At 39.6% G+C, this 13,048-nt stretch overlaps 1 protein-coding gene across 1 annotated transcript in view; it reads right to left on the bottom strand.

The window, feature by feature from the left end:
* LOC104303523 (lipoxygenase homology domain-containing protein 1) overlaps window positions 1-13,048 on the bottom strand; it is a 125,804-nt gene that overhangs the window by 50,770 nt on the left and 61,986 nt on the right. The window contains exons 20-23 of the mRNA XM_054179471.1: window positions 11,484-11,697; window positions 9,997-10,187; window positions 7,914-8,124; window positions 739-890 (exon numbers count right to left, since the gene is read on the bottom strand). Coding sequence (XP_054035446.1) covers window positions 739-890; window positions 7,914-8,124; window positions 9,997-10,187; window positions 11,484-11,697 — 768 coding nt within the window. The remainder of the gene's footprint in view (window positions 1-738; window positions 891-7,913; window positions 8,125-9,996; window positions 10,188-11,483; window positions 11,698-13,048) is intronic.

The following is a 13,048-nucleotide window of genomic DNA, read 5'->3' on the forward strand; positions in this document are numbered from 1 at the left end:
TGCTTGGAACACTCACATTAATGTTCAGAAAAGTTAACAAGAAAAGGTCATGGTCTGAACGAGGTAGAAAAGGCAAGAGGTCCTACAGTCCTACAGAAACAATATCAGTTCTACAAATCAGGCATGTTTTAACAAAGCACTGATGCCTCCCTGGCCTTAAAAGTCTGGAAGATGGCATGGAATGGAATGGAATGGAATGGAATGGAATGGAATGGAATGGAATGGAATGGAATGGAATGGAATGGAATGGAATGGAATGGAATGGAATGGAATGGAATTAACCAGGTTGGAAAAGACCTTTGAGATAATGGAATGGGAGTAGAATAGAATAGAATAGAATAGAATAGAATAGAATAGAATAGAATAGACCAGACCAGGTTGGAAAAGACCTTTGAGATCATCAAGTCCAACCCATCATACAACACCATCTCATCAACTAAACCATGGCACCAAGCACCCCATGCAGTCTCTTCCTAAACACCTCCAGTGATAGCACATCTGGAGTATATTTAGTCCAACTCAAAATTACTTCATCAGTTTAACCTTTTCATTGTTGTACAGTGCTGCTGATGTTACTTATGAAGACAACCACCTCTTAGGAAACTGTGTCTAAATGGAAATCAAAACATTAGCATCTTTGATACTCTGTCCATTAAATGCTTTATGTAATCATGAGTTTTAACAAAAAGAAACTCTCAGACTGAGTTGCATTTTGACTCTCTCTCTTTTTCTTTTTACCTGTCCTCTAGCAAAAGTGATCAGGCTGTTTCTTGAGTTAAGCCATCGTTTTCCCGAGTCACTCCTCTCTCCTTGTATACAAAGATAAGCCTCACCAGTAGCATCTGCTTTCTTCAGGTCTCCTGTGTGCAAATGGATTGCATACTCCACAACTTCAGAGGGGAAGGAAAAAAAAAGAAAAACAACTCAAACAGAAAAAATAATAAGGTCAGCAGGAGAAAATGCTCCTGGTCTTCTTGCCCAGCACCTGCATGATGGTAGAAACCATTGCAAGTTTCATCTGAATGCCATACTGTGCAACAGAGCAAAGAGGAACAGGTCTCTTTCAGTGCCAGTTACATACACAACCAAAACACATTCTTGATGCACAACCCAGATTTGTTTTGTTCTGTTCTGACACCACTTCCAGAAAATCAGCACCACTGGCTGCATCTTGGGACACAGGGTCTCTCATGTACTGAGAGACCTTCTCTACCTTCCCTCAAAGAAATACTTCCCTTGCTAAGAAATACTTCATGTTTACATGCTCTGTAGAGAGTCTGAATTCTCCTTTCTTACTTTCCCTGCCCTCCCTTTCTCCCTCCCTCTTTCCCTCCCTCCCTCCCTTCCTTCCTTCCCTTCCTTCCTTTCCTTCCTTCCCTTCCTTCCTTCCCTTCCTTCCCTGTCTAGTATTTTCTCCTTGAAATTAAATGAGAGGTTTCAAGCATAAAGTAGCTTAAAAGAAAGCTGGAACCTAATTGTCTTAGGCTTTAAACTCATGGAACTATCTTCCAGTGAATAAACACACCAGGGCTATCAAGCTTTCTTATTGTAGCAATGTTGCTGCAAAGTTGTTGAGTTGAAACATATTAAGGGGTGTCAGAAAGGCTGAATTAAAAATTCATTGAACATCAGTTTTGATACACAAATCAGAAGAACACCTCGCATTTTGTGCCAGTCTCCAAAGAACCTCCCAGGTACTATATACTAACCCACAAACACAGATCAACTAAGTGACACTGGAGTTTAAAGGAAAGCATTCCTGATTTTCCCAGCTGCAGTCATAGCAGAGAGATGAGATGAGAGGAGACACCTACGGCCACCCTGTGGAGCTTCTACTTCCTTGCCTCTTTCTGCCACAACACTCAGAGGAGTGATGCAGATGGGACCAGATTGCATTAATTCCAAAGAAACTTCATGGATAACTTCTATGTTCATTTTTTTTAATGACCTATTTTAGCCCCAAGTTTATCATGGAAATAAGGAAAAAGGAAACACTTAAATGGAAGCAGGTTGTGATCTCAATATTTGTGATTATTTGCATCATCTTAATAAGAAGGAGCCAGGAATAAAAATAAAGGGGATCAGGTGTTGGGTTTTTTTTTCCTTCTAGTGTTGCAAGTCTGCTCTTATCCAGATTACAATAATGAATCTCTGCTCATTAGTATCATACAGGTGCTGTCACTTCAGGAATCTAACTCCGGTAGCTACATTAGGAGCAGGATCCTTTGGTAGTCAGCAGGGAAAGGTAGGTGCTGTGGAAAACACCTATGATAGGTTGCCATGGATTTTGGGGATAGACACTAGAAGTTAGGAGTCTAAACTTAGGTGGTCTGAAGGTTTTCTGCTTCCAAACAACAAGCATCATTAACTTGACCAAAGGTAAAAAAACCAAACCAAACCAAAGGTATTTTGTGGGAACACAGGATTGTAAGCCACACCTTTCTATGATTTTTTCAGAAGCAGGAAAGCATTTTTATCTGCTGTAAAAATCCAAAGTCACATATGGGATGTGGATAGCAAACACTGCACACGTTCCAGGAATGCATTCAAGAATGCATATAATACCTCTTGAACATTTCTTGTCACAAGCTTCAAGACTGGTTTTGGTTTTGTTGGGGTGGGTTTTTTTTTGGTTGGGAGGTGTTTTTTAAGGATTGAACACCCTTAAAATCCAGCATGTTACAAATAGTGAGCTATCTTTGACTACTCCAAACTATTCAGCCCTGACGCCCACAACCTTCCTCACTGGTGCAGTAAAGCAGATATAGACAACATCTAGACTGTGTGACAGTTACATGCTAGAGAAAGCCTTCCAGCCTCACTCTCTTGTCCCTACCTGGGATCTGGCTGGCTCTACAACACCTGCTTCCCCAGGAAAAGCAGATGTGCGTAAAAATGTTGCATTTCACACACAGATTCACACACAGCATCACCAAGGTTGGAAGAGACCTCAAGGATCATCAAGTCCAACCTGTCACCACAGACCATGAATCAAGAATAGTGTGGCCAGCAGGAGCAGGGTAGTCATTGTGCCCCTGTACTCAGCACTGGTTAGGTTACACTTTGAGTCCTGTGTCCAGTTCTGGGCCCCTCAGTTTAAGAAGGACATTGAGACACTTGAAGGGCAATGAGGCTGGGGAGAGGCCTCGAGCACAAGCCCTACAAGGATTTGTGCAAAGGGAAATGGTGCTTTAGACAGACATGAAACCAAGGGGAAACTAAGAAGCACTTTCAACCTCACCAACACCACTACAAGCCAGGGAGCAGTGAAATACACATTATTCAAGTCTGAAAGACATATTTCAGGCTGAAATACGTCACAGGATACACAAATCTCTAAGTATACATTCTGGAAATGTCGGATATTTTCAGTACAGTTTGCTTCTTGTAACAAATTTATTCCAAGTTTCAAATGGTCCAATTTAACCAAACTGTACATCCCTTAAAGAGATGTAATTATGAGAAATTTCTGGTAGGTTTTGAGAATGATTGTTAGAACCCAAATGCTAAAGCCTGTCATTTATTTTCCTGCGTAGGTGATAGGAAAACAAGGAGGGGGGCGGGGGGAGGGGAGGGGGGGGAAGAGAAGTGTACCAAGGATATTTATTTTTAAGCTTTTCTTACAGCTCTTTTCACAAGTTGGTGCTATTCATACTGAGTGTTATAATCAAAAGGCCTGAATTCAAATATTGTGACATCTTGTGTAGCTATTTCTTTACGTGTCTAAAATAAAAAGGTCACGCCGCTGGAACGAGGGTTCTGAAGGGTGGGTCTGCATGCTGATTGAAAAATTAATATCTGAAAGGGTTCATTAAATAATAAGAGCATTATCAGTCTGATAATAAAGGTGTGCTCCTTGAAAGAAGCTTCTGAGATGTCTTTGTGTCTCTTCATCTTTTACTATGAGGGGATGGTGTCTGGGCAAATCTAGTTTGTGAAAAGTAGCCTTTGTTTCACTACTGCATTGTTTCCTTCAGGGACTTCCCTGGGATTCCATTTTAATAATAACAATAATAATAGCAATCATCATCATTGAATCATAGAATCAATAAGGTTGGAAAAGACCTCAGAGATCATCAAGTCCAACCTGTCAGCCAACACTTCATGATTACTAAACCATGGCTTCAAGTGCCACGTCCAAGCCCTTTTCGAACACCTCCAGGGATGGTGACTCCACCACCTCCCTGGGCAGCACATTCCAATGGCAAATTGCTCTTTCTGTAATAATAATAATAGTAACAATAATAATACTAGTAGTAGTAATAATAATAGTGATAGTAATAGTAATAATAATAGTGGTAGTAATAATAATAGTAATAGTAATAATAGTAATAATAATAATAAAGTAATCATTTAAATCAAAAGCTGGGAAAGTACTCATAATTGATGACATCTCTCATGTTTGATGATAAGAAGTAACCCAAGGGTTTTGCTAGACTGAGGCTCTAACGTATGTCATCCCTTTCTTTAAGGCAGTTAAACACACACTGTCAGGTGAAAGGCAGCGTAGCTGCAATCAATCTGTGCAGCTGCAGATTTGCTCTTGCTGAAGACACCAGGTAGCTGAAAGGACAAGAGCTGTCCAAGTGCCCCTCTGGCATATGGCCAATGATATTTTTTCTTTTAGAGGAGCTAGGATGTGAAAGCAAGATTCTGTGTTATCCCTCCACAGTGTTGCCTTGTGTGCATTACCTTGGCCATGGAAGCAGATTCATTGAAGTCAAAAGGTTGCTCATGTGAACAAGACCAGAAGAGTGTGATCCCCAGATGTGATCACTCATGTATGGCAGATGAGAAATCACAGTTCTCATAATTATCTTTACTGCTTTCATCCAGAATCATTAATTAATATATGTAATGACAATCTTAGCTTTAACCACACAAGCAGAAGATTTTGCCTCTGCACAAGACCATCCATTGGCTGGTTGGAAACTTCCCAGTCACTTACTTTACTGAACTGAATCTGAAGCCTGGAGTTGGCCTCTGTTACCAGAAATCATTGTGGTGCTGAGGGATATGCTTTATTGATGACCTGGCAGTAGTGGGTTAACAGTTGGACTTGATGGTCTTAGGGGTTCTTCCAACCAAAACAGTTCTATGATTCTATGAAGCAGTATTCAAATGAGACACACACTGAAAATTAGAAACATCTCTGGTGTTTTTGCCAAGTCAGGGTTTTCAGCTGAATCTATTGATGCATAATTTAAAGCTCATTGTAGTCACAGCAAATATTTCCCATTAGTTTTCAAAGATTCTGGATCAGAGGAAGGTCTTCCACTAAATAAATGACCTTTTTAAAAAGAACACCAAAGTAACCCATATGAGGGAAGACATAACACAACAGAGATGGGGGGAAACGAGGCAAAAGCTTTTATGGTGAGTTTGGGACCATTCTGACTCTCTGATCAACAACACACCCCAACAACAAGAATCTATGAATATAAGATATTCTATTCAACCTTGGTATTCTTTGTGCCTTCACAACTCTGTTTACACAAGCTCTCTTTCAGGTGTAAAACCAACATAGTGCAAAACTGCAGTGATCACCTACTGCTCATCAAAAATGGGGGAGGGGGGCACCCCATGAATTAAAGATAAAAGGTGGTGTTTTGAATTTGCCTTCTTCTGTTATTGAATTTACTATGTGTTCAAATATCATTTACTGTGATAATTCAGTAACATTTATCCACAGAACTCTCAATAGCCTTTCAAGGGCGAGCAGTTTAAACTGATACAAACACATCATTTCTGAATGTCAGAGGCATAGTCAAACCTTTCACACCATTGTGATTTTAGCTTTGTAATGAAATCAGGCAATGCAGGTAATTTTTCCAACAGAGAGGGAAACAGTATGAAAAGCTGTGGGGAAGGCAATGAACTATCAAATGAGCTCTTCTGCCCAAGCTCTCAAGACCTTTTCTCTTACTGCTTTCCTCTGCAACTTGTCAGGTTCTCCATGGAAAGATAAGATGGTGAGGATGAGAATCCATGTGGGGCAGGCTAGGATGCTGTATTTCAGAGGTGTTTGGTATAGCTGACAGGGACTTTCTTTTCACAGGCTAATAGCAAGAACCTCTATGTTGTTAGTTGCTGTCATGTGCAATGGCTTTGTCCCAGAGTGTTAATATGCAATTCAATGTTCTGCACAGAAAGATCACATTTTTAACCACTATCAACTTAATCCAAAGTCCTAAAAGGTTTACCATCTCCATGACAAGCATTTTAGCCTGTGATACAGCTAGACTAAAAGAATGTGCTCACAAATACCAGGATGGACAGACTGAAGAGAAGAAATCACAAACATTATTTGCTTCTGTGACACTGGCTAACACCCAGAATACAAATTCATCTCTGAGATAATCCTACAGAAGCCAATGAAATTATGCAATAGAATCACTTGGCCACGTTTTTCTTGATAGAATTATGTCTGGAAAGTTACCTACTTGGGCAGTCACTTTTAAGAAGAAATTCCAACCTGGTCTGGTCTATTCTATTCTATTCTATTCTATTCTATTCTATTCTATTCTATTCTATTCTATTCTATTTCTACAGACAAGAAGAAAAAGGAAGAAAATATCATCAATTTCAGTGATTAACATTTAAATTTTGCTTATTTTTTTTGCTCATGTGTTTCTTTTTAATTATTAAGGCTAGATTAAATGATAGCTGGTAACTCTGGATGGGATTTAATGGGTGTGAAAAATCTCTTCCATAGCCCACAAGCTCTAGATTTACTGGATTCATAATTGGACATCCTGCATATATTACACTCAACATCCAATGCTGTTTGGAGCCTGACAGATCAAAACCCCTGAAATCATATTTTTTTTATCCAGCACAAGCATCCAGTGCTATTAATTGTTTAAAATTATGTAAGCCCACACAGAAACACAGATTTAAAAGGTCTTCTGTGTTTTATTTGTTCAGGTTTCAACTTTAAATGGGATAAAATATTTAGGGAGCTCTCCCCAGAGAATTGTGTGCAAGAGTTCACATGGAATATTTTATTCCTCTTTCTGGGCTGCTTCCATCTTTTTCTATTAGTTCCTCTTTAAGCAGACCACTCTTTGTACTATAGCCTCCAGCAATAAACCTCTTAACTGTCACTAAAAGCTTCAATATATGACCTTTACTATCCCCATCAATCCTCTTTATTCTAATGAGCTGGATAGATGGGAAGTCTGTTCACAAAGAGCTACTGATCAAGTTATCAGTATGCAATTGGTTGTTCCTCTCCTTGTTCCTGGGGGGGTTGGGAGAAATCACTTTATTATCTCTCTGGCATCATGCAATTTACATGTGTTACCAACAGCAGAGAAAGAGCCAATTATATATATATATATATATATATATTTAGTGGAATATTACTTACTGTGCTATAAATTTCTCATTGACATCAATAGAATACCAGTGCAATTGAAATTCTTGGATATCTCTTTGCTGGCTAATTGTAGCACATCTTCAATATTCTCTCTGGTTTGTAGGGGGTCTCTGCAATTCTTGCATTCTTAATAAACTGGCTGTGCTTCTAGGTCACACACATTTCTTTATGAACAGGAAAATGCAGGTAATATCACAGAGCAGATGATATTGTGCTCATATATTCAGCTAAAACAGCATTAATCTGAAGAGATAATGAATAATCAAGGGCTAAAACTGGAATGTCCTCTAACATGAAAGAAGCCAAATCCTGTGTTTGATGTCAGCAGTTACAGCATCTGTCATAATCCTGATACCAATATTTTCTGTGCAGCTTTCTTTTGTGCTAAGTGCATGTGCAAACCCAACATATTCCTTAGTATCAAATTGTTGTGGAAATCCTCACACAGTATTTCAGGCCCCAATGAGATACGCTGGTATTCCAGTGACAGATCCTGGCCCCAGTAATGACAACAACAAAAAAGACAGCTTACCAGGCAAAGGCTCCTGATCTGCATAGAGAGCTGGCAGCTCTACACATTTGTCTTCATTAGGGTTGAACCAGCAGTCAAAAGCTAAATACATCTCTTCCTTTGTGCCTGTGTGCTTCAGATGCAGTAAATCCAAGTGCCATGGCTGTTTCAGCTCGCTGTGTGGGCCAGTCACCTGAACTTTGGATACTGAGCCAATACCTGCCAGTTCATCCTATGTGAGGGAAAAGAACATGAGTGGAACTCATTGTGATCATTGCAGATGAAATGCAGCTGACAGCTGTAAGCAACACTTGAATAAACTTTAGTGGGTAAAGAATTTGGACAGATTTATAACTGCTACTGTTCTCCCTCCCCTTTTTAATCAATACAAAATTGATTTACTATGTGAATAAGGAATTGTTGGGGTCTGATAGCAGTCCCTGCTGACATGTGTACACAGAATAAGGCACAGGTTCTCAGATACCACACTACTGCACTAGATACTGCACTATTACACTACAGACCATTTGCAGACACAGAAGTTTTAGTCAATTTAAAGACTTTTGAACACTACTAGAAATATTTCTTACAACTTGCAACTACAAATTTGAAGGACAATTAATCCTATTTGGAGGAAACATCCAAGAGATGCTTCATCTATGCATTTTGTATTGATAGAAGCTGTCCATTAAAACCTTCTTCTTCTAGAATTCATGCCTGAGGGGAAAATCTAGGTCTACTAGGGACAGTACAGCTTCCCTGTGAACTAGCATAGCTTGAGTAAGGGGAAGCAGAGGATGCTTTAGATAACTAATTATTGGTTTGAAACCAATAATTTTTCCCTGTAAGGGCAAAGGAAGAGAGAGACAGAAGTTGTCTTTTCCTGTTCTCTGCTTCTTGTATTCTTTGCCCTGCTCTTTCATTTCAAACATTACCCAGGTAGTGGAAATGCATGAGACCTGACTTCAGCCTCTCCAGCAATGCTGGACTGTGAATTTCCCACTTCCCTGTCTGCCCACTTTATTCCCACATTCCCTCCATCTCATTTTCTCACAGGGATCAATCATCTCAAAATCTACAAAGGTCAACAGAAGGATGGAACAAGCAGTAGAAGAACAGGACAGGTAGCACTCGCACTTCCTTTGAATTCCTAGCTTCCAGCACTTTGTGGCTGAGGGGTTTCCTGAGCCAGAAGAGAGGTCTGCTGTGTTTACCTTCAGGTCAGTTCCAAACTCTGCTCAACTGGTCTTTCATGGAAAGGAAAACCAGAGAGGCATTCAGAGTAAAACAGTGCTGACACCAGGAAGGAATTATAGCTCCAAGAGGGAAGTAAGAGCATCCTGAAAAGTTGCAGGTTACACTTCAGTGGACCTCAGGAACTTGTTAATATTTCAGTTAATGGGTAACAGAAAGAAGTGAAGAGAAATGATGGAAAGGCAGAAGAAATCACGAAGGAGAAAACAAATGATGGAAAGGCAGAAGAAATCAAGAAGAAGGAGAAAACAAATGATGGAAAGGCAGAAGAAATTAAGAAGGAGAAAACTCGTGGGTAAAAATGATCTGATCAAGAAGGAAAAAGGAAGTGATAATGACACACACACCCCCCAAAAAAAGAGACAAACTATGCAAGAAAAGTCAGTCAGCCCAGAGGAATGTGGTGGCAGAGATGAATAAATTATGGGAAAGAGAAAAATGAACTTTTTGTAAGTTCTGTCTCTCTTAGGATTCTTCCTTCTCCACCATCATGCCCAAAAGCTCTACAGCATCACATGGCATATTGTATGTTTCCAAATTGGTTGTGTGAGATCAACAGAACCTGTAAATCAGCATGGTATATAATGTGATATGCACCAGGGGACCAATTTGCTCACTTAAGCATTCTCAGCATGAGGCACTGGGATAATCTGCTCGTTCAAGCCCCATTGTTCATGTGCCACTGTTACTACCTAAAATCAAAAATTGTGACCTGTGCCAAACTACACAGAGGGCATAGAAATGAATCAGGTGGTTTAGTTTAAAGAAACAAATGTATATCTCAGAATTAAGAGGGTTATCAGCTACAGGATTCTTGGGCTTTTCTTTCAAGAGAGAAAGGCTGAAGTACTTTGATCTGAATTGTGTTTCCTGTAACTTGAATTGGCAACTTTTTGTGACTCAGGTTGTCATAGAAGATAAGAGAAAGGCATATTGGATCCTCTTCCTTGCTCAAATCAGATCCAGTGATGTCCATTATCCAGACTCCTGATGACTTCTTGTTGATTTCAGGCAGTTTAGGACTAGAAGTTAATCTTCTACCTTTAAAAGTCATGAGAAGGAAAGTGGAAAGATGACAGCATGAGACAATGGTGTGATATATCAAGACCGTAGCCTTTATGGTACACAAACAAAGCTCTATTTGCAGGTTATGTTGTATCTATAGCAACAGTTCACTCAGAATAACACATCAATACCTTTATTGTATTGGGTTTTTTGCCAAGATTTTAACAGCTTAATGTTCTTTCTGTGTTTTAAATTTAGTTTCAGGGGTCTTTTCTTGATGCCAAGGTATTTTCCTTGTCATGTTTGGGAGTAATTGCTAAGAGAACATTCAGTTACCTTTCAGAGGGCTAATTAATTGTTCTTAAAACAGCAATCAATGCTACTAAAACCAATTTATCATTTAGAAGCACCAGCCATCTGTAGCATGTAGGTACCTAACGCAAAATGAGTAATACTAATGAACTCTGCTTGTACCTAGACCTTACCTAGCAATGTAATGTGCGCTGTGGTAATATGGGACTGACAGGTAAGCCCATAATAAACACACAAAAATATTTGCCAGACCCTCACAAGATCAATATTACTACCTCCCTCTCTTTTTCCTCATTACTTGCTGCTATTCTTCATTTTCCTTCTGTTCTAACCGTTCCATGGGAAATGAAAACAGCTTAATGGAAAGGAGCAGCTCAGTAAAGTGTACTTTGTACAATTCAGAAACAACACACAGCTGAATACCTGCATATCTAGCGTGGGTACCTTAAGTTTTCCAACTGTCTTTCTCCCTCTGGACAAATCTTTGTATTTACATGATGTGGTTCTCACAGGACTGAAGGAATCTTTTCTCCTGCTTCTAAACACATCCAGGTTTATATTTGCACAAACTGTGGCCTTGCAGGCTTGAAATCAGCAGAAACTAACCATAGCAGAGCTGTTGCTTTGTGCTGTGGAATTACACCACAAGTAAAGACTAGGCTTGCTTCACTGAAGTAACTTTTCTTCACATTTTCAATAGAGGAAAGACACTATAGAGATCTAAAAGATCTGTAGCTAAAATAGTCCATCTATCTATCTATCTATCTATCATGCATCATCTATCATGCATCATCTATCTATCTATCATCTATATAACATCTATCTTTAATATCTACCTATCATCTAACATCTTTCATCTATCTATCTATCGTGCATCATCTATCATGCATCATCCATCTATCTATCTATCATCTATCTAACATCTATCTTTAGTCTAACATCTACCTATCATCTAACATCTTTCTTCTATCTATCCATCTTTCTATCTATCTCACATTTCAGTTATGGAGCAGATCTTACCAACTGTCACAATCTCACAAACAGTCTCACACAACCCCAAATGGGTATCCAGCCAGTTCCACAGTGGGAAGACCCATTCTTCATCTGAGTCTTGTGATTCCTTGACTGTTAGCATCTTGAGGTACATCCCAGCCCCATATCCTTCTCCATCATGTCCTATGACCACTTTTTGCAGATGACCCAGAGAAACAGCTTCCACCAGAAATGAATCCACCTGCAAAAAAAGGGAAACACTTAAAGCAGAATTTGGACTTTGGGGAAAATGTAGGCCTGGATTCGGTTAAGGGTTTAAAATTTGTGTCTGCTTCTTGGTACTATTTAACATAACATCTCCTCTCTGAATCTCAGAAGCCACACACTGATTATACCTAGCACTGAATCCCACATTCATCATTAATGATGTATTGTAACTTCACGATCTTTGGACAACATGAATCATTTCATTAGTCATTTCATATGACATGAAAATGCATTTCCCTCAACCTTCTGACAGTCAAACTGTTATGATAAGATTTTGGTTTTGATCAAATTTCTATCTTTCCAAGCTAGAACACAGGAGGTTCCACCTCAATACAAGGAGACGCTTCTTTATGGCGAGTGTGACAGGGTACTGGACCAGGCTGCCCAGAGAGTTTGTAGAGTCTCAAACCCACCTGGATGTGCTCCTGTGTGACCTGCCCTAGGTGATCCTGCTTTAGCAGGGGGGTTGGAGCCCATGATCTCTGGAGGTCCCTTCCAACCCTTAACATTCTGTGATCATACAACCTAATTATATCTTAATAGTCCTAAGAGTCAGAATTCCACAAAGGCATGTTCTGTCCATGGTAGCCTTGAAATTCTTCTCTGATAGTCAGAAAAGCTTGCCTGTTTTTCTTACTAAATTAAAATAATTGTGGAAACAGCAAATAGAGAAAAGAGTAAGCAAGAGAAAGAGAGAAATTAAGAATAGGTGAAGAAAAAATTGAGGAAAACATGGGTTTGGAAAGCAAATTAGAAAGAAGAAGTCAGAGTGAGAGAACAGCAAAGTAAACACAAGCATCACCAGATAAGAACGGGGACAACAAAATTAATAAGGTAAGGAAAAATGTGAACTGCAAAGAAAGAAATTATATGCCCCACTAAATTCTTGCTTGTATAAGAAAGCCAGGTGTTCTGCATGTGGCCCAGCCTAGGGCCAGAGAGTCCTGATGGGAGCTGTCAAGAGTCAACAAGGTTATGAACAACACGATTTTAAACAGAAGGGTCCAGGATTGTAATTAATGCTGCCATCCTAATAAAACATTCATTCAGTAGTAGGAACTTACTAAACCAGGTGTTGTCAAGATTGGATCTTCAGAAGTTCTTCAGTATGAAGGTGGTGATACTCTGGAATAGGCAGCCCAGGGAGGTTGGGGATGCCACCTCCCTGGAGGTGTTCAAGGCCAGGCTGGATGAGACCTTGAACAATCAAGTCTAGTTGAGAGGCATCCTTGCCCATGGCAGGGAAGTTGAAGCAGATGATCTCTATAGTCCCTTCCAACCTAAGCCATTCTAGGATTCTATGAAATGCTGTCTAATAAAATTCA

The sequence above is a fragment of the Dryobates pubescens genome, chromosome 3, assembly GCF_014839835.1.
Source record: "Dryobates pubescens isolate bDryPub1 chromosome 3, bDryPub1.pri, whole genome shotgun sequence".
NCBI lineage: Eukaryota > Metazoa > Chordata > Aves > Piciformes > Picidae > Dryobates > Dryobates pubescens.